Consider the following 26379-nt stretch of genomic DNA (forward strand, 5'->3'; position numbering starts at 1 on the left):
TGTGATTTTGTCAGGAGGATCAAAATCAGAGGTGAGAGGGTTAGAGAACAATCATATTTCCTTGGTGGCCTAGGAACTCAGAGAGGAAGCAATCAAAAAGATCTTCCCTTCAGGGTCTCATTGATAGGTCCTATGAAGTATAGGCAGAGAGGACTTTGCAGATGAAGGTTGATGAGAACAGAAACTAGAAATATATTATATGTAGAATTGATATCATTAACCCAGTATTCCAGGTAGGTGAGATCCCAGCTCAGGGCCTCTGCAGCTGTGGTTTCTTCTGCTGCGAGCACCTCAGTTACTACGTGGTTCTCTCCTCACCTCCTCCAGTTCTTTGCTTAAAGTCACTGTCTCAGTGAAGCATCTGACTCCCACTGTTAACAGTGAAACTCTTTCCCTCATCCCCCCCCATCTCTTAGTACCCCGTCTCCTTGCTTCATTCTCTCTCTTAACTTCATAGCCCTCACTACTGATAGGCTATGTATTTTAACTTTATTTACTTATCTCTTTTCTGATGCTAGAAAGTAAATACCATGAGAGCAGCAGTGATTTTTGTATTGGTCACTGCTATGTTCTCAGGACCTAGAATAGTACCTGGCACATAGTGGATGCTCAGTAAATATATGGAAGGAAGAACGGGAGGGAGGGAGGGAGGAGTGGAGGGAAGAAGAAAGGGAAGAAAGGATGGATGGATGCATAGATTGTCCTAGGGACTAATCACTATTCCGTTCAACCCTCTCATGCAGTCTGTGAGTTAGGCACTATTACCCACATCTTCTGACTATAAGTCAAAGAGTTGAAGCGACATTCCCAACATCATTCAACCAGAAGGTGTTGGAGCCAGGATATGGCCACTTGGGTCATATAGTATGATATTCTATATAATTCATTGCCTACTTCCTATAAAATCAAACAGGAGTGTGTGATGATAGTTCTAGTGTTTTGCTATTTATTTTGTACATTTGTATTTGAGGAGGAAACTGGAATCCTGAATGCAGTAAGATACTGTTGGTCACTTGGGAAACTGACATTCTCAAAAACTGGAGTTCCTGAGGTTGTCACTCAGAAGTGTTTGTCTGCTCATGACCCATCAAAATGAAGTCACATAAAGACACAAGGAAAAAGAGTGATTTCACAGAGTTAGGGTGTCTCGGGTATTTTATATATAAAAACTCCCCAATTCCCTGCAGGCCTCAGTTCTTCTAGCTACCTCTCCAGACTGATGATTCATTTTAACTTAGCATCCTGTATCAACTAGCAATTTTTGCTGGTCAAAAACAGTTGAGTATTGGCAATCTCATATCATTCAACCTATAATTTCACCCTCACAACCACCTGTCAGTTAGGGACTATTATTATTACTGTTTTGCACGTGAAGAAAGAGTAAATCAACCTGCTAACATCACACAGCAGTTTAGTGGCCCACCCAATTTCCCAACTCAGGCTGTACTGTACGGGCCTCCAAAGTTGGTGTCTCCACCATCTTGCTAAGCTTCTCTCCCAGGACTCACTGGTGCATCATTTATCTTCAGGGAGTTAAGGCTTTCCTGGGAGACTGCCAGGGAAAGTTGCAGTGGTGGCTGAGTGAGGTGGACGTGGGGGGAAGGTTCTGCCTGGGAACAGAACTTGTTTCCTATGTGCAAAGTCCCTTTTCTCAGGCAGATATCTTTGGTGTTGATGTCTACCCTTAACCCCCACCCCCCATGGCCTTGCCCTAGAACATTTGAAGCACAGGAGAGCATGAGGGGGGTGGTCAGTGCCCCACACAGATGGTACTTACTCATGATGCCCTTCTCCTTGACCTCCAGGCCTGCATGACTTAGAACACCCTGATGTGTCCTTGGCAGACGAATGGTAAGAATGGAATGATTCTTCCTCGGCATTGGTGTTTATTACCCTCTTTGATTTCAAGTTGTCTGTATTCCCTTGCCCAGTTCTCCTGGTTCAAAAGCAAAGGAAAGTGATGCCATAAATATGTACATGTTCTTGTTTTGGGCCATGTCACATTCCTAGGTCCTACTGCAACACTGACCTACACCCAGAGCACCGTCATCTATCTCAACTAGAAGCTATTAAGCTCTACCTCAAAGGCAAAGAACCTCTGCTCCAATGTGAGTGTGCTTCCAAATGCATGTGTGTGTGCCTATGGTGGTTGGACGGTGTGTGTGTGTGTGTGTGCGCGTGAACTCAAGACCATATTTCCCCTCAGTTTTCATGGGAAGCTTTGCTTTGGCCGAGATGATCAGTCACATTAAATCCAGCCAAATATCTGCTTCCTGTAGGAACAGGAAAAGGAATGTGGGTTACCAAGAGTCATGCAGAATCCCCAATCCCAGTTTAACACTTCACATTGGATTTTTCCCCTTACCAAACCATTTAGTCAAGCGCCTGAGTAACATGAAAATGTTTCAACCGGGAGGGGACTGTCGATATCTGCTTTTTTATTTTACAAAGAGAAACAAGGGGTGGAAATAGGATTTGTCTCATCCAAGGCCATAATCTAGGCCTCCTGGTTCTGTCCGGTGTGGGATTGCCACTGTGACATGTTGCTTTTTGCACTGTATATTCTTCTGCCCCTCCTCCTACAGAGTGCCCTCTGAGGGAGCTCAGTGAGTCAGAAATGGCCAGTAGCTGGTGACGGGGGCAGGGAAAGGGGGGCAGAGAGAGAGCAGCAGCAGGCCTGATGCTCACCAAGTGCAAGAACAGTCCCTGAACAAGGATAAATTAGTTCCAGTAGCTAATATTTGGATATATGGATGTATATCCTTATATAGTATGTGCCATTATTTTCATTACTTTGTATATTAAGATTTATATATATATATAATTATATATTATTCATTTTAAATTTATATATTACCTCAATTTATTCATTGTCTTTTTGATGGTGAGTTATTTCCAGTTTTTGCTTTTATAACAAAACTGCACTGTCTTCTTGGCCACCAGCTAAGGTGATGACTGGCCTGCTAGGTGATAAAGCTGTAGGGCTCTAGGATGCCTCTGCTAGATTCATGATATCCTCCTGATTCCTTGGCCTCTTCCACAGAGCTCTATCAAGAATTCGTTTGGATAAGGACAGATGTCCTACTTTAAAATGAAAAAAAAAAAATCTTAGATGGAAGGAATGACAAAATAAGAGTCCCAGACATTCTTAAGCTATCACACCCCTTTCCCTTACAACCAAGATCAGGGCCCTGAAGAATTGCAAATTTTGATAGAGGACGGAAATGGGGATGAAAAGAGCAAACTGAGGAGTGCTGCCTTCTGATCTCCGAATCCCAGAGCTGGCGTGCTGGTCTATGGCATGAACTAATAGATGGGGAGGGAAAGTAGAAAACTGAAGCGTGAGACACCCACGACTCTCAATTTACTATCATCTCATCCAAATGCTTTGGGGGCCCTTGTGTTGTGGCATATCAGGTGTCAACTGTTTCATATTTTCAGCTGGTGGGAGGTTAACGCAGGAACACACCATAGGAGAAAGTAGCCTGTAGATACTGTAAAATGAGCCCAGTGTGCACTTCTCATGCTACAATTTGGGGTCTAGCCAAAGCCATCTTCTCAAGTCTATCCCTCCCAACAGGTGATAAAGAATTGATACAAGAAGTCCTTTTTGATGCTGTGGTGAGTGCTCCCATTGAAGCCTATTGGACCAGCCTTGCCCTCAACAAATCTGAGTAAGTGGTTGCACGTGTCCCCCTTTCATGGCCATTTCCCCACAAGCCGTCCGAAATATGGTTATGGTTTAAAGAACTAAACTGTTTTAGGAGGCTGGTGTTAAAGTTCTTTAATTTTCCCCAAAGCTCCAAACCACAAGAGCTAGAGCAGATTAGCGGCTCTGGCTTGGATGGCAAGCTCCTGGGTTTGACATATAATTTGTTTGAGTTTTAACATTACATGAAATTTGGTATGCTGAGGTAGGGTGACACTTCCGAGAGAGAGGGAGGCGGAAGGAGCATTTTGCTTCCTGCCCTGCCATGGCTCCCTCACCTTCACTGTCTAGAGGGAACTTGGGATCTGGGCCAGGCTAGGTTGTGAGGAGGACAGGGAAGTGAGAGCTCTATTTCATTAGGGTGTCAGATATAACCCTGCAGTTTTATTTCTGAAGTGGAGGATGTAGGGGGAGGAGGGCAGGCAATGGTAGTTGTTGTCAAAGACGAGGGTGAGAACTGCTTCAGCAGCTTATTTTTAATATTAATACTAGTATTTTACTATTTTAAGTAGGCTGTTAACAATTAAAAATAAGAGAGACAATTATTCCTTTTTCCTTATACCTTCATGTCATACATTATTCAGTTCTTTTTTATTTTCTTTTATTTTCTTTTATTTTTTTATTTTATTTTATTATTTTATTTTAATATTATTAATATTAAAATTTTAATATTTTAATATTAAAATATTTAAAATATAAATTTAATATTTAAAATATAAATTATATTTATAATTTATATATTTAAAATATAAATTTAATATTTATATAAAATATTAAAATATTAATATTTTATTATTTATTTTATTATTCTCTCCTTTTTTATTCTTTATTAGCTCCTTTCCTTTTTTTATCTTGTTTTGTATATTTTCCTATATCAGGTCTATTATTCATTCTGTTCTCATTTTCATTCACTCATTCATCAAATATTGACTGCACGTCTGTTATGTTCCAGGCACTGGGCTAGGTATTGGTGAAATCGAGGTAACTCAATCAAACACAGTCCTCACCATCATGGTACCTGTGATATATAGTGTGCTATATGATTAAGAATTGTGATAACTATGAAGGAAAATTAGACATGTAGGCAGTAACAAGACTTAGAGTGGAGATAGAAGACAGGAAAGGCTTTTCTGAGCAGGAACTAGTTCAAGGGTTCCCTGGGAGCATTCCAGGGAATTGGAACAGTATGTGCAAAGGCCCTGAGGTGAGACAGTATTTGACATGGTTGAGGAATTTAAAGAAGGCCAACAGAACTGATATGTAGAGCATAGGCTGGAAGATGTTAGGAGACAAGGGTACAGTAGGGCCTGGTGGTTCAGGACCTTGGGAATCAGATTAAGGATTTTGGATTTTATACTCAGAATATTGGAAAATCATTGAAGAATTTTAAGAATGACATTTTAAGATTTTAAGAAGGAGATGATCGGATTTGCATTTTTAAAAAAGACCCTTCTACTGCTATGTGGATAATAGAATGTAATGGGGGTAAGAAAAATAGTAAAGGCTCCTACAGCAGTTCAAGGGATTTGCCACTTGGACCAAGGCAGTGGCAGTGGGCACAGAGACAAGGGATTTACTTGTGGCATGCTTTGGAAGTAAGACCCCCAGGACTTGGTGGTGGGTTCACGCTGTGAGGGTAGGGAGGCTGAGCTGTCAAGGATCATTCTCAGGTTAATGACATCAATATCTGGGTAGATAGTGGTGCCATTTCCTAGGACAGGAGACAGTGAAGGAAGAGCGGGTTTGGGACTGGACATGGCCAGAATTCTTTTCTAGACATTTTGTAGTTAAAATGACTCCTAAGCATAGATGTAAGGTAGGTAGTTTAATACATGAGTCTGGACTCCCAAAGATATAACCACTCTCATTATATTTGGGGGTATCCTTGGACTGCTTACCTGCATGGATCTTATTCCCTGGGAGGTTTGGAAAGAGTCAAAGCCTTTCCTGTGATTGCATTCTCTAGTGGAAATGTTTCTTTTAGGTTCTCATGAAACTCAAAATCCTGTGGAAAGATTGCTGATTCACCCCTAACAGATGCTAAAGATTTCCAAAATGGTAGCTTGCATTGTAGTCCACATCTGTAACTGATTGGGCAGCCCGACTTTACAATTTGCTGTAGGCTACGAGCAGAAACAAATGCATAATGTTTGTTTTTATTCATCCCTTAAATACTTAAAGGTAGTATTGACCACTTTGACAACCATCAGAGATCAAGTAACTAAATTATCTTATACTGAAGATGACATGGATAAAGCTTGGAATCAAATTGCTACTAGCATCTAGGGTGGGAAGCAAACTCAGGAATCAGTATTCTCTTCATATTTTTTTGTAGAATAAAATTATATATTTGTGGAGAAAGACCATTTGCTGTTTTTCTGAAGAAGTATCCACTGAGAAAACCCTGAAGAACATGTTCAAACATATAAAATTTGCCTTGAATGTTGAAAAAAAAATCTTTGCTGAATTTTCAAATGAGTCTTCTTTGCTAAGGCTGTCCTTAGAGTTCCTATGTGTGGCGTCCTGTAGGGCTATTTACAGAAGTCATTTCTTTACTCATCCCTCTGGGGTTGGTGGTGAGGATAAGGCCTATTCTTTAGTAGAAGTTACCAGTTGGTGCCCCCAAAATGGTGTAGAATTCAAGTCCTAAACATTTCCAGGCTGTGGGATACTACAGACTTGAGTCAGTGACTCAGTTGCTTCTTTTCGCTAATGGCAGATTCCACTAACGGTCTCAGAACCAAGAATAGGCTTGGTAGCATCAGATGAAACAGCTAGCTCTAAGGCTTTTCTTCCTCTCCTCAAAGTTGGCCTGCTCTTTCTGAACTTGCACCCAGAACCTTGAGATAAAGGTGTGTTTATTTAGCATTCGGGATGCATTTATTTCCTCCTGCTGCTTCTTTGGTCATGGACTTCTTAGTTTTTCTGGCAGGAATTACCACGAAAACTTTTGTAAGGAATAAGAGTTTGCATCCTGTGTGTGCATGTGTGCATATGTTTCTATAATTTCTTCCAAAATTTCAGGCTTCAAGACTGTTATTTCATAAAACATTCCATGAGTCTTAAAATGCAGAAGCCATTATCTGCTTACTGTCTGGCAGAATCCCCCTGATTCCTTCTGCTCTGTTTCAGGAATTCTGACAAGGGTGTGGAGGTGGCCTTCCTCGGCACTCGCACAGGCCTCTCGAGAATCAACCTGTTTGTTGGGGCCGAGCAGCTCACCAATCAGTAAGTAGGGAGCTCCTGAAGTGGGACAGTGAAAGGGAAGCTTATACCATTTATTGATTCCACCAGCAGTAGAAACAAAATTCAGGCCACCCCAGGCCTGTTGACATTTTTCCTCTCCGTTCTACCTCGGGGGCCGCAGTGTATGTCTTCACCTGCCCATTGTTGGCCCTTCCACGACTCTGTGTTTTTCACGCTTGTTGGCTTCTGTCCACTGTCCTGGAGTCCTCTCCCGCCCTGGTGAGTCATTTCGCTCAACTCTGGAGATGGTGTGGCTGGTAGGGGAACAGCCAGTGGGAGGACTCACTCACCTCCTGACAAATGACTGGAGGGCATTCAGCTGTCCCGCAGCTCTGCTGAGGAATTCCTGCCTGTCCCGAGAAGCAGTGTTTCAAGTCTGGTGTTTATTTGTTTGTATATGTTTTAGTAAATCTCTGTGCCTCAGCTCGGAGACTGAGGGCCTGTAGAGCCCCACACTCGGGAGCAGGCATTCTGGTGGCTCTCGGGTTTGACAGTGTTTCCTTGTTCTTCTAAAGAGACCCAGATGGACAGTGGGCAGAGTGTCACCAAGTTCAGTACCCAGATGCCTTTTAAAATAATTAATTAATTAATTAATTAATTTTATTTTATTTATTTTTGGCTGCGTTGGGTCTTTGTTGCTGCATGCGGGCTTTTCTCTAGTTGCGGCGAGCGGGGGCTACTCTTCATTGCAGTGTGCGGGCTTATTGCAGTGGCTTCTCTTGTTGCGGAGCACAGGCTCTAGGTGCACGGGCTTCAGTAATTGTGGCACATGGGCTCAGTAGCTGTGGCTCGCGGGCTCTAGAGCGCAGGCTCAGTAGTTGTGGCGCATGGGCTTAGTTGCTCCACGGCACGTGGGATCCTCCTGGACTAGGGCTTGAGCCCATGTCCCCTGCATTGGCAGGTGGACTCTTAACCACTGCACCACCAGGGAAGCCCTCAGATGCCCTTTTATTTATTTATTATTTTTGTGTGTGTGTGGTACGCGGGCCTCACTGTTGTGGCCTCTCCCGTTGCGGAGCACAGGCTCCGGACGCGCAGGCTCAGCGGCCATGGCTCACGGACCCAGCCACTCCGCGGCATGTGGGATCTTCCTGGACCGGGACACGAACCTGTGTCCCCTGCATCAGCAGGCGGACTCTCAACCACTGCGCCACCAGGGAAGCCCCAGGTGCCCTTTTAAACCACTGCTTGGCCCCTGTGTCTGTCTTCAGAGAGCCACAGGGTCTTAATTCTTCAAATTGGTATTTGACCAGAGCTGGTGTGAGCCTGGGAAGTCTTTCCTGAGCCCATTAATATGTTTTCTCAATTTCTTTTCTCTGAAGTAAGAGACATTATTAGGCCAGGGATGAATGGAGCCTAAGATTCAGAGAGTTTGCAAAGTGTGTGTTTGTGATTCCAGAGGTTACCATGGAACTTCACAAATCCTGACCTTCAGGGTCCCTGAGAGGGGGGAGGTGGGGATAACCAAGGCACAGGGTGGCCACCAATTTGAGAGGGGTTGGCCCATCAGGAGCCCAATGAGGAAACACTCCTGTCCCATTAAGCCCAGCTTAGCTGTGCTCTTGTGTCTCTTAGATGAGGCCCGGACACCCACCATATGATCTTTTAAGACCAGGTCTGGTAAGTGGCAGATCCATAGATTTTTGGATGCTTTGTGAACTGGCTTTTAATGCCCATCTGAGGACTCTTTCTTCCTCAACTTCTCAAATTTGTCATTTATGAAGTTGACTATAGTTGTGACTTGATTCTTTTCAACTCCTCTTTACCCCTGTACCCCCAAACAATTACTTTACAGAATGCAAGTTCTTAGGAAGGACTAGAAGTGTTGGGGTACACATTGCCTTCTCCTTTTAGGACCCAGAGTGGCAAAGGGAGACACAGGAATAGACTTTCTAGTGCTCAGAGCAAAAAACTGTTGTATGTTTTGAGATTAAGACAAATAAACAAGAAAAGTACTAACAGCAACAAAACATAGCACCTTGCTAGTCTTATATACAGGTGATTGTGATGGATTTGAAATGTGGCAGGACCACACTCAGGACTGCTGGGATGTGTACCTGGTTCACCTCACTTGATACATCTGAAAAATGGGTTAATGATCTCCCTGGTTTACTGTGAGGATCAGAAAACCTTCGGATGTGAAACTGCTTTGGGAAGCTAAAAGTATCTACAACTATGAATTCTTTGTGACATTATTGTGACTCAAAGTGAATACTCATTGGTTATCTGGTTGGGTGAAACAGTTCTTGTCTTCAGGAAAATCCTATCATTGATTCATGTAGAGGCACCTTGACTTCCATTGTCTTAGCGTCTTATACCTGCCTACCCACTCCAATCAAATGATATTTGTTGATACCCAACTATTTGGATGCGCTCTATTAGCCAGGTCTAGAAAGGTTTTAGAATTTCTATGTTTTTTTTTAAAGAGAGCATACAAGGAAGAGTTCAAAGTATTGGTGATAGGTCTGGGTAATAGAAAGTTCCCATCCTAGAGCTATACTATCATCAGGCTCCTACACTGAGGTTCTGTCTCCTGTCCCCACCACATGCTTTTGGAATTAGATCCATTATAGTTCATGGCTTCTGTAACCTGCCACCATCCCCAATATTAATATATCCTGTGCTTTCAGTGTGGCCTTTTGGAGCACGTGTAGTAACACACATATAGCAACCTGTGATGTCAGCCTCCGCCGTATGGTTACTGCTCTCCTCCTAAGTCCTAAGTCAGTCCTAAGACAGTCCTAAGTCTAAGAAATTATCACTTCACAGCTTCCATTTAAAGCATAGAGAATGAAAAAACTCTTGGGCTTTAAGAATCCCATATATTTGTGTGAGCCGCTTTCAGTTTACTTAGCCCCTTCACACATGGTGTTATGTTATTCTGATAGTACCGTGGTAAGTGTAATATTATTATTCCCACTTTGTAGATGAACAAATGGGGCTCGGAGACTCAGTAACTAACCCAAGTAACTCACCCAAGATCATTCAGCTCTGCCTAAAACCTAGACCTGTCTCACCCAACACCACAACAGTCCCTAGTATCCAGAAGTAAGAACAGTCCTGTTTGGCTGGAGGGTAGGGAGGGGGGGAGAGAAGCAAAGATCCCCATGTGGACCCATTTTTACCTCCTTTACCCTTTTTATAAGAAGAGAGAGATCTACCTAAGATGTTGATCCTCTCAAGGATATGTATCTGTGTGTTTGGATTTTAAGGCAAGACAAAGCTTTCTGACTCCCCTTGGTCTTCTGGTGTGATTTCTGGAGGCTTTGTTGGCTTGCTTCAGATGCTAAGACTATTAGTTCACTAGGTGTACTAGGAAAAATCATTTCACCCACTGGAGTCTGACTGCCAGGACTCTACAAGATATTTCTGAGTAATCTGGGGTATACAATGTTACACAGGTCCTCTCTGTACTGAGAAAAGCAGGTTGGGGTTCTAAAAGCCAACATTATTTTTACCCAACAAAAGCTGCTGGCATGCACTCGTGTCTGGCTTTTCCTTGCTGAGTGGTTCCATGCTCTTCTTATTCTTTTCTATTTCAAGGGACTTCCTGAAAGCTGGAGACAAGGAGAACATCTTTAATGCAGACCATTTCCCTCTCTGGTACCGAAGAGCCGCTGAGCAGATTCCAGGGAGCTTTGTCTATTCGATCCCATTCAGCACAGGTGGGTGCCCTTGTTGGAGGCTGGCTGTGTCCCTTTGGTCCTGCTGGCCTGGGCATTGCGTGCAGAGTATGAGGGAGCAGGCTGGATGCTAAGGGAGCCAAATTCAGTCTTGAGAGCCAGTGTTGAATATTGGCCTAGCTCTGAACCAGTGACCAGTTCCATAAGTGTTGCTGCTCCAAATAAAAGGAAGCTTTAACTTAACCAGATTGTGTAAAAAGCATGTCAGGAAGCAGGACTGTTATTTTGTACCATGTGGAATTTGAATACAAACTTCTTAATAGATTTTTTTTTAATCTAAAATGTGATCATGGCCCTACTTAGAGAAAATTCATACAGCCATAACATCCACTGCCAGAACCTTCAGCAAGTCAGATCACTCTGGAGGCCCACAGTTCTCCATCAGAACTGATTTAAATCAACATGCAAGAGTAAGGACTAAGATTTTGTATAGCCTCGTGCTCTCCTGACAGGGAGCTGTGGTGACCAATGTGAGGCACATAGCCAATGATTCTTCCAGTCTTAAGGTTTTACGATATTGTAAAAAAAACTAAGATCACCTCCCTCCAAAAAAGAACTGAACATTACCTTATTTCAACCAGTTTTAGAAGCAAGACAAACTGGAAAATCTTTTCAATTATCCTCGGCTTTTTCTTGTTTCATGCATCTGATATTTTTGGTGCTCAGTCTGTGTAAGGCTCTGTACCGTGCCTTGTAGAAACTTCAGAGATGAATAAGACATAGTTCTATAAACTTGGATTGCTCTGGACAGTTCAATATATACTTATGTTTTATATTAGGGCCTTTTGTATTAATCTCTTGCAAGCATTCCCAAGTCAACCCTAATGGAGACTCTCTAGCGCTTAGTGTCATAGCCCCTCCCAGAGTTTTGGCACTTGCTCATTTCCATGAATGAAAACATCTTTAGAAATAAGGCTTTCAAAATTTGTGGAAGAGATGTTGGCAAGAGTTGTCTAATAATTATTTAAATGGACTCATTAGGAAGAGGGTCCCTCATTAATGAAGATATTCAAGGAAAGGCCAAGTGTTATTGTAGAAATTCCCTCCCTAGGTGGGGTTTTAGAGGGGATTATCAGTTAGGTTCCTTTAAGGACCAAGATTCTTGGAGTCTGTGCTCCTGTGGTGACAGGCCTATGTTTACCCACGGCCATGCACATACACGTGTTCTCAAATATAAATTTCCAGGTACTAAGGCTCTTTCTTTATATGTTTATCTGTATCACATTTCATTGCTGAAAATATCAACTAAGAGACAGTGGACTTTCTAATTCTGCTGCAAACCTATCAATAATAATGTCTTCTTTTATCGTGCAGTCTCATGATACTTTCTTTTTCGTAGTCTTCTAAAGAAAGAAATAGAACTTAGCTTGCTAGATCTGGACAGGAGCCATCAGGTTATCCAGAAGGGCTTTTTCCCAATACTGGACAGAGAGGAGGAGCTATGGGCAATGAGAGCATCTCCCAGAAGTGCTCTGTGTGTGTGTGTGTGTGTGCGCGCGCGCGCGCGCGTGCGTGATGGCTCCTCGTGTCAGTTTGCTTTGTTATTATTCACCATTTTTCCTACAAAGAATTATGTCTGGAAAAAAATTCTGATTAATTAAGGCTGGCTGTTGTCTAATTGGTTTTTGGCAGGTGGGGTTTTCACTGAACTTTCAATGAAATCGCATAATAAAAAAGGAATTTACCTTGTTCATGGTAAAGTTATGGATGACATAATATCTTAGGAGATTTCGTGGCCCCTTTAGATTTGGAGAAAATGTTAAAAAATCACCACATGCAGGTGTTGTGGTGGAGCTCTCCCTCGTTTTTTTCTCCTGTGTGTTGAATACCTGTACGCACTGGAAAAGAAGCTGGTTTTTATTACAACTTAGACTCGGGCCAGAAAATTCTTAATTGCTTTGGTCATAAGTGTATTCACATTCAGATCTGCCTTCTCCCTGATTCTAAATTCAATTGGATTCCATTCAGCTCACATTCATTGAACCTTTTAAAAGGTAGGCACTGGACTAACAATTATTAACTACGGGCATTAGGAATTTGTGCTCAGCGTCTTTTAATTCATGAGTATTAGAAACATTGTTAGTAATTAAAAATCTCTTTATACTAATACCATATTGTTATCACATTAATAAGAGTTTGAGGTAAGGATTGCATTCCAGCTCTATCCCTGTTTAGAATGGTTTTGTTCAGAAAAACCATTCTTGAAATTAGAATTTTATAGATCAGTAAAGTTTTAACCAACAGATCAGAGCTAGAGTTCTCAACTCACTGTAAAATAATTTCAAAACTTTATCTCAAGCAGCTCTCCATGGCTATATTTAGAAAGGCAATATAAATATGAAAACTGACATGAGTAAACACTTATATTAGTAACCACAAATTTTTAAAAATGTGGTCCCTCCATGGTAGTTAATAATTTTGATGTGAAGCGGCTGGACATTCCCCATTGGGGGTGGTCATAACTCGGTGCAGTGATTCCTTCAGCTGAGAGGACCGCCCACCCAGCACCTATCGCCTCACAGGGCTGCCCAGCTCCGAGTTCTGGGAAGCAAGCCCCAGCAGTCTGCAGAACTGGTGACTGCAAACCAATACCATCACTCTCTTAACATAAGCTCTATGACTGTCTTCATTTTCGTCATCGTGTTTTGTTTTGTTTCTTCTTACAGGAACAGTTAACAAAAGCAATGTGGTGACAGCAAGTACCTCCATCCAGCTCCTGGATGAACGGAAGTCTCCCGTGGTGGCAGGTAAATGATGGATTTCAATCAATGAGTGTAAAGTAAGCATGGTGTCCATATCATTTGTCAACTACTTCCACGTATCAGAAACTTGGCTTTGAAAGGTAAAAAACATTAAAAACTACTTCCTCTTCATCTTAGCATCATCTTCTCCAATCCAGGGCTCTGAAACCTGGTGGAATTTGATGTGAAAGCAGAAATATTTCCTAGGATTTTATTCTTAAACTCTGAGCCAGTAAGAAATTGTTGGTGCGTGCAAAAGATCATTTCTGGACAGTAGGTGCCGTGAACACTTAAAGTAAGCTCCAGATCTTCCACTTCTATGTCATTAGGATAACAGGGGCCGTACAAGGAAATTGTGGGTTTGTTTTAGGCAAATACAAGCTGAAATGTGCACCTCTCTGGAGAGCGTGAGATTTTCATCGCCCTAATCCCCCTGAGTGATTAGAGTTAGATGTATCTACAGGTGCTGGGTTTGGGACCAGGAGAAAGCCAAAACATTTTATGATTGAGTCTTGAATTATCAAAGAAACCCTGTCTCTGGCTTTTCCCATCTCTCTCACTCTCAAGAGTATCAGTAGATTTTTGTGGCTGGCTGGCGGCTTTCATTGGTGGTATTTGGCCTAAAGGACCAGAAACTGCCACAAGCCCTCTTTTGAGGACAGCTGCTGAGAAAATGGAGCCTAAGAGCGTGTCTGGCACATTGTCTATTTCTGATAAATAATTGTTGGAGCCTTTGGTTGACGGATGGGTGAGACACTCCAAGTATCATCCTGATATTGGCTAGATTTACCAAAGGGAGTCATTTTGTTTTCAGTAGCCTCTCTCAGTAAGCTGTACCACAGGGTGATTTTGAACATCAGCTTCTGTGGTGGCTCCACACACTGAATATTTGTGGGAAGGAATTCAAATGGATCAGACATGTTTCAAGTGGTTGTTCTTTGGCTAGGAAATATTCCTTTTCCCCCCCACTTTATTTCTGATATAGCCTATACATCATAATTATATTCTCATAGATTAGCAGGGATTGAAAGATTTGGGGACAGTTGTGCCCTGGTTATTCCTGGGTTTTTGGGTATAGCAAGAAAGACAGTCTTATGTATCTGACCTGTAAGCTCATCTTGAACTATGCAGACCTATAACTAATCAGCCAGGAGATAAGGGCTGTGAAAATTCAGGGCTGCTGTTCTTACTGTCGCATGTTCCTTGAGGAAAATAGGAGACAGGATCATTTAACTCAGCAAGATTTATTTTTGCTTAAAGGTCAGCCTTACTCGCCTCCAGGCTGACCCAGCCAGCTAGTTCTGGAGGCATGTTATCTCCCTGGAGTTGGGGCCACATGCAACAGCTGATAACGACATGGTCTGAACCAAACTGTCTGTCTGTGTGTTTGAAATTTCTTTCTAAAACCTTTTCCTTGAATTTCTCATTAAGTCATTATGAAGGATGCTCTGTTTTGGCTCTAAGATCACTGTGCCCATCCCAGCCACATCTGTCCAAGTTTACAAACTGTGTGCTCAAATGTTTCCAAATGGCTTATATTTCATAAATGTCTATTTGGCTGAGTATGGGCAAAACATGGACTCAGCCTGGGCACTGTGTATCCAGTGTGGAGAAGACCATGACTTTTCCAAATGGCATGCTTGTCTACTGTTGAGTTATACAGTTGGCCAGAGACCACAGGCAAGTCATGAGACATGGTTGGCCCACCCTGAGTGGGTGGGAGAGACATATTCCTGTTTACTACGACTCACTATGTGTCAACTCGTACCCATTTTCAGAAGATAATTACAGAGCAAGACAAAGAAACAGGGTTATCCAAGGAACTGTATTTAGTCCTTACCTTCTAAATCTGATGATTATTAATCTTCTTTTTTAAAGCGGGTCTTATAGACATAAGATAAAACAGAATTGCTCAGTTTTGATCTTGAAGGCTGACATGGATGCAGCACCGTGAAGGCAGTGACTTCAAAAGGACCTTTATGTCTCAAAAAGCAGAGAGTCCTCTTCAGCACTTCCCCCAAATTTCATTGACTCTGACTCACCCATCATGTCACTGGGTAATTAGGTTTGGTCACTTTCTTCTGTGTATTCTCCGCAAATTTAAGTAGACATTGTTTACTACTCTAAAATTTAAAAGCCCATTTTAATTGGGGAAGAAACCTTGTTTTGGCAGGTGAAGATGAATAGGTGAGCAGGCTTTTCCCCCACCAGTGTACTTCCAACAGCAGATGGGATACAGCCAACTGACAGCAATTTGGGGCTTCAATGAAATCCTTGTGTTAAATTGAAATTTTTCTGAAAGGAAAGGTGTACAATTTTAGTTTATTATCAAGGACTACTTTGAAAAGCCTGCACTGCTCCCAGATCTGATCTGGTGTTCTCATGTTCATTGGCTACATATGTCTGTTTGGGATAGAAAGTTTCTTGTTTTGGTTTTGTGTGTGTATCTCTGTGTGTGTGTGTGTGTGTGTGTGTGTGTGTGTGTGTGTGTGTGTGTGTTATTCTCTTCTTTCTCTCTTTTTTTCTTGTTTTTTTTTTTTTCCAAACAAAAACATTTAGATAGTCATCTGTCAATGACATCTTTGAAGAAAGGGCAGTCAGTCAGACTGGGCCGGATTCCATTTATACGTCAGCCTCTGTGCATAAATGGGCCCCATACATCTTCTTGGCCTATGACATTGCTTACAGTCCTTCTCTTGAGGAACTTGCCAACTCTCCAGCTGCCACTAGCATGCTAAATTTGCTTCATTGCTTTCCCACTGCAAAGGAAGAAGTGGTATGACTTTCTCTTTGGCCCACCAAGTCTCTCCAGAGCCCTGGAACCTGCTGTGTGTGTCAGGACCCTAATCCATTTTTCTGTTGTTATTGGAGATGCAAGCCTGGGACTGTAAGGTCCACGTAGGTTTGTCACTTACTCTATAACTTGCTAAATGTGTGGTCTTGGGTCCCTGAAGTTCTATCTAAAATAGGGTTGGGATGATTATCTCTCTCACCTTACTCTGGGTTGATTTGGGGATAAAAAGAGAAAACAAACAAGAAAATATCTGGATATGTGGAAGTATAAAATTGCTACGATTTGAGGTGGCCCATTTTTATCTTCAAGTTGGCAGTATACCTATGCATTCATTTGCTCATTTATTCAATAAATATTTCCTGACTTCGTGCTTTTGCCAGCACTCTAGATACAAATGAATAATAACCGGGCCCTGTAATTGACAGTTCCTCCCACAGCCCCCTGTCCCTCCCCACCAGAGAACTTTAAAAGAGCAGCTATTTTTAAAGCTATGTCTACACAGGACAAGTGAATTGAAAAGCTGAGCAGTCATCTAGAAGCTCCTAGAGGTCAAAGACTTCGTACTTTTCATCTTCTGTCCTTCACAGCATAACCCGATGGAGTCCCTGGAGCATAGTGGACCCTCAGTGAGGCTTCTATAAATTGAATTGAACTTGCAGAAACCTATTTGCCCTTACTTAGTTGTTATTGACTTGAGTTCCATAAATTACCTAGATCATGTTGTTAATTCTCCACTCCACTCTCAATGGAGAGACCAGGCCCAATAGAACAAGAGTCATAGACACTGTTTCCATCATGCTAGGGTGGAAATGACCTGGAGAAGAAAATAAATTCATTGAGGGGAGGAATTGAGCCAAGTTGGAAGGTATAACCATGCAGGGAATTTCTTCCCCTCCTTGGGGTGTTTGTCTGACCTTCTGTATTCTCCTTCTAGACTCTCGCTCTGACAAATACAAAATACTTAATCTCAGTTTTTGATAAGAAGTTCATATTACTGAATTTTTTAATTACTAGGTAATAAATTCTGAATTATTTACATTTGCTTTAAAATGTAAATTTTAGCATATCAAAATCTAAAATCTCTTCTAAGATGTTCTAGTTTCATTTCTTGAATAAATTATAAACTCTCCAGAGACAAGGACCATCCCAATTACCTTTTTATTTCTAGTGCCAAGTGTGAGGGCTGATGTGGTAAATATGTCAAAATACTGACTAAGTGACTTGAGAAAGATGGGTTTCGTATTTACTTGCTCTCTGTAGGTACATACACTTGCACAGTTTACTGACCAAACAATAGGAACACAGTACTTGACCAAACTCTAAGAGAGTCACTCAGCAGCTAAAACTGTAATCCACACCATAGTAAAATGATACAGACCAATATGGATATTTTAAGGAGTAGAAAAACTGTTTAGTGTCCATTCCTAATGGCAACTGTGTTAGCCCAGTAGTTGTCCCTGCATCAGCAGATGTCTTTTCTGAGGTCCAAGCATCTAACCTGATGCTTAGAATAGCTAATCTGATCAGCAACAGACATTATAGGCATTATAGGCATTGGTTATAGAAATTAATATTTTTAACAGATTTATTGAGATATGATTTACATACCAAAAATTCACCTGTTTTAAGTATAAAATTTAATGATTACTAGTAAATTTGGGGGGGCTCTGATCTATTCCTTTGCAGGGAACACATACCACATTAGATCCATTCACTGGGGGAAATTGGAAAATGTGGGTTAAATGGTCTCATTTGCATAATTCTGGGCAGTGTAATGAAGGGGGATGCTTGATATTAGGACAAAGGATCTCATTTTAACCAGATGATTAAGAAAGAGATTGCTTAACATCAATGACCATTAGCTTTTGTCAGGTACATGCTGTTTAAACTGAGTGTACTATTTAATATACAGCTTTCCTTAGAATTGGGTAAATAATGTTGCCAAAATGTTATAGGCAAATATTCAGCTTATCAACTTGCCTTTGGTGGGATTTCATATATTTGGTGTATATGAGTTAACTAGTATTTAGGAATTATGTGTCAATTCTACATGGATAAACTTCTAGTTTGTAGATCTGAGCAAAGGGAATGTTTTATCATAGCAGAAATTAATACTTACTGATTAGATTAGTTGTTCTCAACCAGGAGCAGTTTTGACCCCCAGTAGACATTTGACAACATCTGGAAACATTTTTGATTGTCATGACTGGTTAGGAGGGGAGCTACTGGCATCCAGTGGGTAGAGGCCAGGGATGCTGCCAAACATCCTACAAGGCACAGGACAGCCCCCCAACAGCAAAGGATTGTCTAGTCCACAATGTCAGTAGAGGTGAGATTGAGAAATGCTAGATTAAACTGACAGACAAACTTCAATTCTTGGTGCTTTCAAATTCAGTGTTTTCCCTTATAGGCTCATTTACAAAAAGATGTTTCATTTCTTCATTTTCTAATTAAGTAATTCAATAAATAAATAAATATATATATATATATATATATATATATATATATATATATATGGCATCGACTATGTACCTAATGCTGAGGATACAACTGAGAACAAGCACCCCAAAGGGCATTTTGGAGCGAGTCAGGGGATGATGATTCATACAGTGAGAGGGCACTGTTGGCATCCCCACCCTGAGGCTGGGGTGGCAGCTGCCCAGTGAAGACCCATTCCGACTAAGTTGCTGCCAGTGGAGGGGAGCCTCCACTTGTGTGGGAGGTACAGACAACAGACAAGTGTGGCACGAATGGGAGGAAGAAAGGTGGGAAGGAGGGAGAGAGGGAGGGAGAGGGAATTTCTGGTAGTGGCTAATGCTCTGTAGAAAATGAAGTGTGGTTGGGAGTAGCAAAGGCAGGGAAGAACACTCATGTTCATACTTGCATATGACAGAGGCAATGCTTCTCCAGATTGGGGGAAGATGGGGGCTCAGAGAAGGCCTCCCCGAGAAGGTGACATGAGTAGAGACCGGAACGATGAGATACAGCCATTATACAAAGATCTGTGGGAAGAGCATTCCAAGCAGAGGGAACAAGATTCCGGGAATCTTGAATGAGATCCCCCATACATGTTGTGTCTAGATGGGTTCTGTGAGACACAAATGAGTTTCTCAGGTTTGGGTGGTATTTACTAGGATCTAAATGCCCCGCTGATGGGCAGATGGGCAGATACCCCAGGGGGAGGTTTGTAACCCAAGGCAAGTCTTTGCTCTACATGTCAGCTATGAGGTGGGGCTTTTTATATATTTGACATTTGCTTTTTTAAGTTTACTGGTGGGTGCCGTGAAGGGACAAAAGGAGGTCAAGGCCTGTAGGAATGACAACAGCAAACTTCATAGAAATGGATTAGTGATGTAGCTACCAATTATGCTGTATTTCAAGTCCGCAACAGAATCTGAGTTAGAGTTGGCCATAGAACAGCTGCTCTGTATAGTGCGGGTAGCCAGTGACAGGGCACACTGAGGATCATTGCTCCAGAAATAAAAATAGCCCAGAGTTTTGAGAAACTGGATCCTCTGTGCTAACTCTCCAGGACACTCACTCCCATGAGCCACTGTCCTTTTATAAACCTTATCAAAAGCCCCAACACATTCTCCACCCCATCAGCCACAGAATTTTGGAGTTACAGGTCCTTATACCCGGTTTTCGAGTTCTGTATCAGCAAGACTCCTCTTTCTGAGGTCATAGTAGGATTTGGACATTAACCCTAATGTAAGCCAAGGATTTAGGAGTGAGTACAGGGCCATTTCTCCCCTCTTGCTCTGGGATTGAGTTTTCACATTTGTAAAACAAGGTTGATTGGTGCTTTGGTTGGATTTCTAACAGCCTAGTTTTTAAAGACAGAGATTTGTTTCATCACCACAGAAAAGGAGAAGAATTAACCAGTAATGGAGTATGTCTTGCACCCAGATTCAGTCTGGCTTTGGGGGGACCCCTCTGGTTCCTTTTGAATTCATATAAATAAAGTGCTTAGTGAATGCTTATAGTTGAGTGCTCAGTAATGGTTAGCTGCTAAATTATTATTGCTGCTGTTACCGTTGGTAAGAATGATGTATGTTACACCCACCACCTCTCATTAGTCAATGCTTATTGCCATGTGCCGTCCCCTATGTGAAAAACTTACTTAGGCAATGCCGTTATGGTATCTTGAAATGTTTCATAGTAAAACTTCGAAGTTCACACTTTCATGTACTTATTCCTTAGAACAGAGGTTGACAAGCTGTAGCCCATAGGAGCAAATCTAGGATGCTACCTGTGTCCTTCTTTTAGGGTTTTACTGAGATATATTTCACACACTATTAAATTCACTATTTCAAGTGTACAGTTTATTGGGTTTTAGTATTTTGCAGGTTGTGCAACAATCTCTACAATGTAATTTTAGAACAATTTAACATCCCCCCCAAAAACCACCCATACACACACACACACACACACACACACGCACGCACACACACCCCTTCATTCTTGATATCCCACTCCCCTTTCCAGCCCCAGGAAACCCACTAATCTACTTTCTGTCTCTGTGGATTTGCCTATTCTGGGCATTGCAGATAAATGGAATCATACAACATGTGGCCTTTTGTGATTCGCTTCTTTCACTGAGCTTAATGTTTTCAAGATTCATCCATGTTGTAGCAAGGATCAGTCCTCTGGCTTTTTTTTTTTTTTTATTCTATTTTATTTATTTATTTGGCCATGAGGGAAGCATGTGGGATCTCTGACCAGGGATCGAACCCGCACCCCCTGCATTGGAAGGGAGGTCTTAACCAGTGGACCACGAGGGAAGTCACTACTCTGGCTTTTTAAACTGCCAAATGATATCCCATTGTATGTATGTATAGCATCCTGTTTATCCATTTATCAGTTAATGGACATTTGGGTTGTTCCCACTTTTTAAGTATTATTAATAATGCTGATATGAACATTCATGTACAAGTTTTTGTGCAGATATGTCTTAATTTCACCTGGGTAGAAATTGGAATCGAATTGTTGGGTCATATGGTAACTCTAGGTTTGATATTTTGTAGAACAGACAAGCTGTTTTCCAAAGTGGTAGCACTTTTTTACAATCTCACCAGCAACATACGAGGCTTCCAATTTTTCCACATCCTTACCAATGCTTACTATTGTCTATCTTTTTTATTTTAGCCCTCCTAGTAGGCGTGAAGTGATTTGTATTTCCCTAATAACTAACTACACTGAGCATCTTCTCATGTGCTTGTCAGCTACTTGCATATCTTCATTGGGGAAATGTCTATTCAGATCTTTTGCCTATAATTAGGTTATTTGTCTTTTTGTTGTTGAGATATAAGTTCTTTTTATAAGCTGGATACAAGTACCTTGTCAGATATCTACCAGCTGTTTTTGTAAATAATGTTGGATAGAGAGCACATGGACTAAAAAGCCAAAAATATTTACTGCCTGACTCTTTACAGAAAACGTTTGCCAACTCCTGCTTTAGATAAAAATATGTCACAGTCCATTTTTTTAAAAAAAACACCTAAAATGCTAATTTGTTCACTCACTTATTTCACCATCTTTTTATCTTATGAAAATGAAGGGAATATTTAAATCAGAGGCTGTGTAAGTAGATATTAAAGACAGAGCTTCCTGTATCAGAAGGTATCCATCATTGTGCCTAATGTTTTTATATATGTGGTTACAGAGAAATTCCAGTCAAAGATCCTGAGCTTTCTAAAATATATGCTCTCCCTGTCAGTCAAGAGAGTGATTTACTTAATCTTTGCTCTAGTTTATAAACCTCTGAACAGTGTAATCAGCATAATGCTTGTTAGAACATTGGAAATGCCCTCACATGCTTTGGTGGAAAACAGTTTCTGGGATACTTTTTTTTCCCCAACATGGCTCATGAGAGATTTGAGGATTTATTTAGCCACCCTTATCCAGGCAAATCTCCTAGTGACCTTAGTGGGATTTTGATCTCGGTGAAGATTAGAATATATATGACTCAGGCTAAGTGAAGGGCCAGAGAGGATAAATGAGCTGACGTACATTTCCCCTCCCTGGGAAGAGGGGGCATGACCAGAGGCTGCAGCATAAATGCTTTGACAGTCAGTCAGTGGACTCTTGCTCATGGAAAATGCTTTTGCCAGTCTGTGGTGGGAAAGGGACAGTGCTGATCAAAGGTTCTTTATTCCAATGGCCTCCCACAGTTTGCACTCACCAAGAGCTCCCACGTTCTATTCTGGGTGAAAAGATCTGCACGAGGTCAAGATCAGTGTCTGAATGTCATTCCTACTTCAAGGCCAAATTATATATGACCAGGCTCAGGCAGACTGGAGTGTACATTTGTCTTAAAACATAAAAAGGAAGTTCAGAGTGAAAACATACTGCATGGGCATTTTATATGCTTTTACTTCACTAGCCTTCATCTGTCAACTTCCAGATTTTTGCTGATATAGTCAGTTTTTTTAAGCCAAAATTATTTTTGTTATCAAATTATTTTACTTGTGTTATTTCTCATTTTTTATGCTCTTCTCACTTCCTCTCTTTCATGCTTTCTGGAACCCACTCCAACCAGGTTTCATCCACAGTGAATCATTTTTCGTCAGGGTTACCTGTAGCTCCTACATTACCAAATCCAAAATTGAACTTCGGATGTTCATTTTTCTTGGTCTGTGAGCAGCACTTGGCCAAGGTGATCACGTTCTCCTTGCAAACCTCTTTACTTGATTCTTTGCCTACCTCACTTCCCACCCTCCTAGGCCTCCTTTGCTGACTTTGTTCATCTCCTGATTGTACATGTCGGAGGGCCTCAGGGTTCCTGTCCACTCTCAAGCTTTAAACACCATTCATGAGCTGGTGATTCCCAAGCCCAACCTCTCTCCCTTGACTACTCAGTGTCCCTGCCTCTCAAATAGGCCCATCAAATGCAATCGATTCCACATTTAAGTCATTCTAGTTATCTGGTTATTCAGTCTAAAAACTTTGGAGTCATTCTTTTTTTAAAAACATTTATTATGGATAATATTGAATATACTAAAAAGTAATAGAAGCATAAGAAGAAACCCATGTATCCTTCATTCAAATTCCTACTCCACTAATTAATGATATGACCTTGAACAAGCGACCCAAACCCAAAGATTATGTATCTTCATCTGTCATGTGGCAGTAAAATGCTCACATTTTTGGTTAATTTGAGACTTAGAGGAAAATGAAAATACTACACTGAAAACAACTGGCACGAAACTGGGTGTTCAATAAATGTTGATGGTGGTACTATAATTGTTCTTTTCCAAATAATTAATATAATAATTCCATAGTCTTCATATTGTGGTTCACCAGAATGAATGAAGAATGGCAGGGGTTGGGTTGTATTATACTTTCTAACCCCATGCTCCTGCAAACTGCATTTATCAGGTGTGCAATTAATTATCTGTGCGACTTTGGGATAATTCCTTTCCTTTTCCATGCTTCCAATTGCTATTTGTAAAATAAGAATATGGAACTATATGAGGGTAGCAGATAGGTTTAGTCTCATAAGTCGACTCCAGTTGATCAGGAGTAGGTACCTAGAAAACAGATTAAAAAAGATTCTGAGGCCAGACATTAGTATCATTTGCTGGTAGTTTTCTGTCTAATAGCATTTAGCAATGGATACACTGGTGGGTTTGACCCAAGTGAAAACAGTTATTTCCTGATCTGTGATAGAAAGTTATAGGTTTCTAACAGTTGTATAATTATGATAATGGGTGCTATGGATAGATCATTTTAGAAATTGAGCCACTTCCTTTGATATTTTGGATCTAAGACGAGTGTGATATTTCTGGGGTAACTTGGTAAACTTGAGTAATGAGATTTGATTTTCATGAACCTTCAGGAGGCAATCCTATGGTTCACTTTTCAGTCTTTCATTTTTGTAAGGAAAAAATAAAATACCCAGTTGTCTGTGGGCATATTATCATCTGAAGCACAAGATTTTTCCCACAGGGTCAAGGATTTTTGCCTTAATTTTAAAAGCTTTCCAGGTATAGATTTGACACTAGGTCTTCTTTCTCCACGATCTCTGGAAGAAATTCCTCCTACGCCCTCTTTATATGCCTCATGTCTGTTGGGTCCTGCTATTGTGAATTTGTGATCTCTGGCAAAGCAAAAATAGTGATACTGTTCCGTTAAATATAATGAAGAAACTATATTTTACATGATTTTCTCAGAAACAATCAACACTAAACGTGATATTTGTTCACAGTATTCCTTCAGTAAGGCTCTATGACTCTTTGAAGGAAGGGCATTTTTATAGGGGAATTTATAAATATGACAGCAGCAATAAACAGCTGAAAATAATCTATGAGGCGTTTGCAAATTACCCCTCATGAGCTGTAGTGGTTGTGAAAGATAATTTGTGGTTCTCACAGAATACCCTGCAAATTGGGTCTTTCATCTGTGATGTTTTTAACAGAGAAAACATTTCATTTCTCGTATTAACAAATGATAACGCTGAATTGTTAATCTAAACAATTTGATTTATATTTTTCTGTGCTGAGAGAATTGTTGACATTTTAGGGTAATTATTTTCATCGTTAACTGCTCTTTTTGGTGACTATAGGCAAAAGATAGAAATCTGAATACATGAAGGCATCATTTTAGTCATTCTCCTTAAAGACTTCTCATAAAGCAGGAATCTGTTTGCCTGAGTTATCATCTGTGCTTAGAAATCTAATAGGATGTGGGTGTTGAGGAGTGAGGATTCTAGCCACTTTCAGGATTTTCAGCGGTGCATTGGAAGCTCTGTCATGTAATCACTGTGGCCAGGGGGACGGGATTGACCTGTACAGTCACCAGGCCTCCGGCAGAGCACAGTGCACTGCATGTCTTAAATCACAGCAATGAGAAGAGGCACTTGTGGTTGGCCTCAGTAGTTCCCAGCTTATGTAATATCTGTTCAAGTATCTCACAGCATGGTTGCCAAGATTACATGAATGTTCACGAGAACACCTCTCACCATGCCTGGTACGTAGTACGAACTCCAGAAACATTTGGTGAAATGAGGACGATGTATAAAAAGATCTTCTCGATTTCCTTTCTCATAGTGCTTTCTTGGCCAAGGACTCATGGTCCAGGGAAAGGGAAAGAAAGATTTTTTTTTCCACCTGGAAAGTAGTCCCTACAACCTTAGACTGGATGCTCAGACTCGCCCACTGAAGTGGTGCACGAAGCAGAGAAGAAAGGAAGCACCAGGCTTGGGATGGAGCTGATGCAGCAGCTGACTTTCTCTGGAATCTCTTTTTGATCTTAAAATCCATGCTAATTTTTCAAACTACTCTTTAACGTACCCAGGTTTATTTTAATACTCAGAAAAAATTAACATCAAATTTATACTTTTTCCCCCAGAAGAATCATTTAGCAAAATTGCTGCTCCAAAGAGATGGCCCATCTTTAACTTGTGGGTGTGGGCAGCCCACACTAGTTGTGAAGCACTGTGAGCAGGTATAGATGGCCTCTGTGTCCTGCAGGGTAGGCTAGGGTAGGTTCATCTGTCTTTCCCTTGGCCTCTTTATACTGTTGGGCAAGGCTTTGGCCACATCAGACAGGGAAACAGTATTCCAGGCTGAATGGACCGCCCATTCACATGTCAGTTTATGGAATGGACTGCTGATTTAGGATCCAAGCAACTTTTACATGGCCTGAAAGAGTGAATATAGGGCCAGTACCCTGAATGACAAATATGTTTTATCCTTTGAACCAATTCCAGTTGATTAGTTCTGGTTGCCTTACAGTGCTGTCTTAAGAAGGCATCTGTGGTGCATCAGGGCTCAGGGAGGAGTGCTGGGATTGATTAATGATGTCTGTCAAGGCCTCTGGAGGGACAGCTTGCCCTGTATTTGCTGTTCCTTGCTTTTGCCAAGTCCTTAACTCCTCTGTGTAAAATGATTTTAATACTAACAGGTGACTAAGTATGAGATGGGACATCATGAGAGAGAGAGAGAGCAGGTAGATTCTACTTTAAGAAATCCTAGCATGAGAAAATGCAAATTTACAAAATACATAAATCTGGAGCCAATTATTGCCATTACAGAAAGATTCCATGAAAGGTTCCTTTAAATAGCGAGATCCCCTACTGCATTAAAATGATGATTCAATTTACAAAAATTTCCTTTGCATGCAGCTCTTCAGGACCGTGTCTGTGGAGTCAAGCAAGCCACACCTGATTTTTTTAAACCCCAGCCTAAATAATGTTCAGGACGG

General features: G+C 41.2%; 1 protein-coding gene across 6 annotated transcripts in view; it reads left to right on the plus strand.

Annotated features, from left to right (window-relative positions):
* Window positions 1-26379, plus strand: part of CACNA2D3 (calcium voltage-gated channel auxiliary subunit alpha2delta 3) — a 785949-nt gene that overhangs the window by 624888 nt on the left and 134682 nt on the right. For all 6 annotated transcript variants that reach the window (XM_067754783.1, XM_067754785.1, XM_067754784.1 and 3 more), the window contains 6 exons: window positions 1806-1851; window positions 2011-2108; window positions 3581-3674; window positions 6842-6937; window positions 10499-10620; window positions 13305-13385. In XM_067754783.1, the coding sequence (XP_067610884.1) occupies window positions 1806-1851; window positions 2011-2108; window positions 3581-3674; window positions 6842-6937; window positions 10499-10620; window positions 13305-13385 (537 nt within the window). The remainder of the gene's footprint in view (window positions 1-1805; window positions 1852-2010; window positions 2109-3580; window positions 3675-6841; window positions 6938-10498; window positions 10621-13304; window positions 13386-26379) is intronic.

The sequence above is a fragment of the Pseudorca crassidens genome, chromosome 10 (genome assembly GCF_039906515.1).
Source record: "Pseudorca crassidens isolate mPseCra1 chromosome 10, mPseCra1.hap1, whole genome shotgun sequence".
NCBI classification, from domain to species: domain Eukaryota; kingdom Metazoa; phylum Chordata; class Mammalia; order Artiodactyla; family Delphinidae; genus Pseudorca; species Pseudorca crassidens.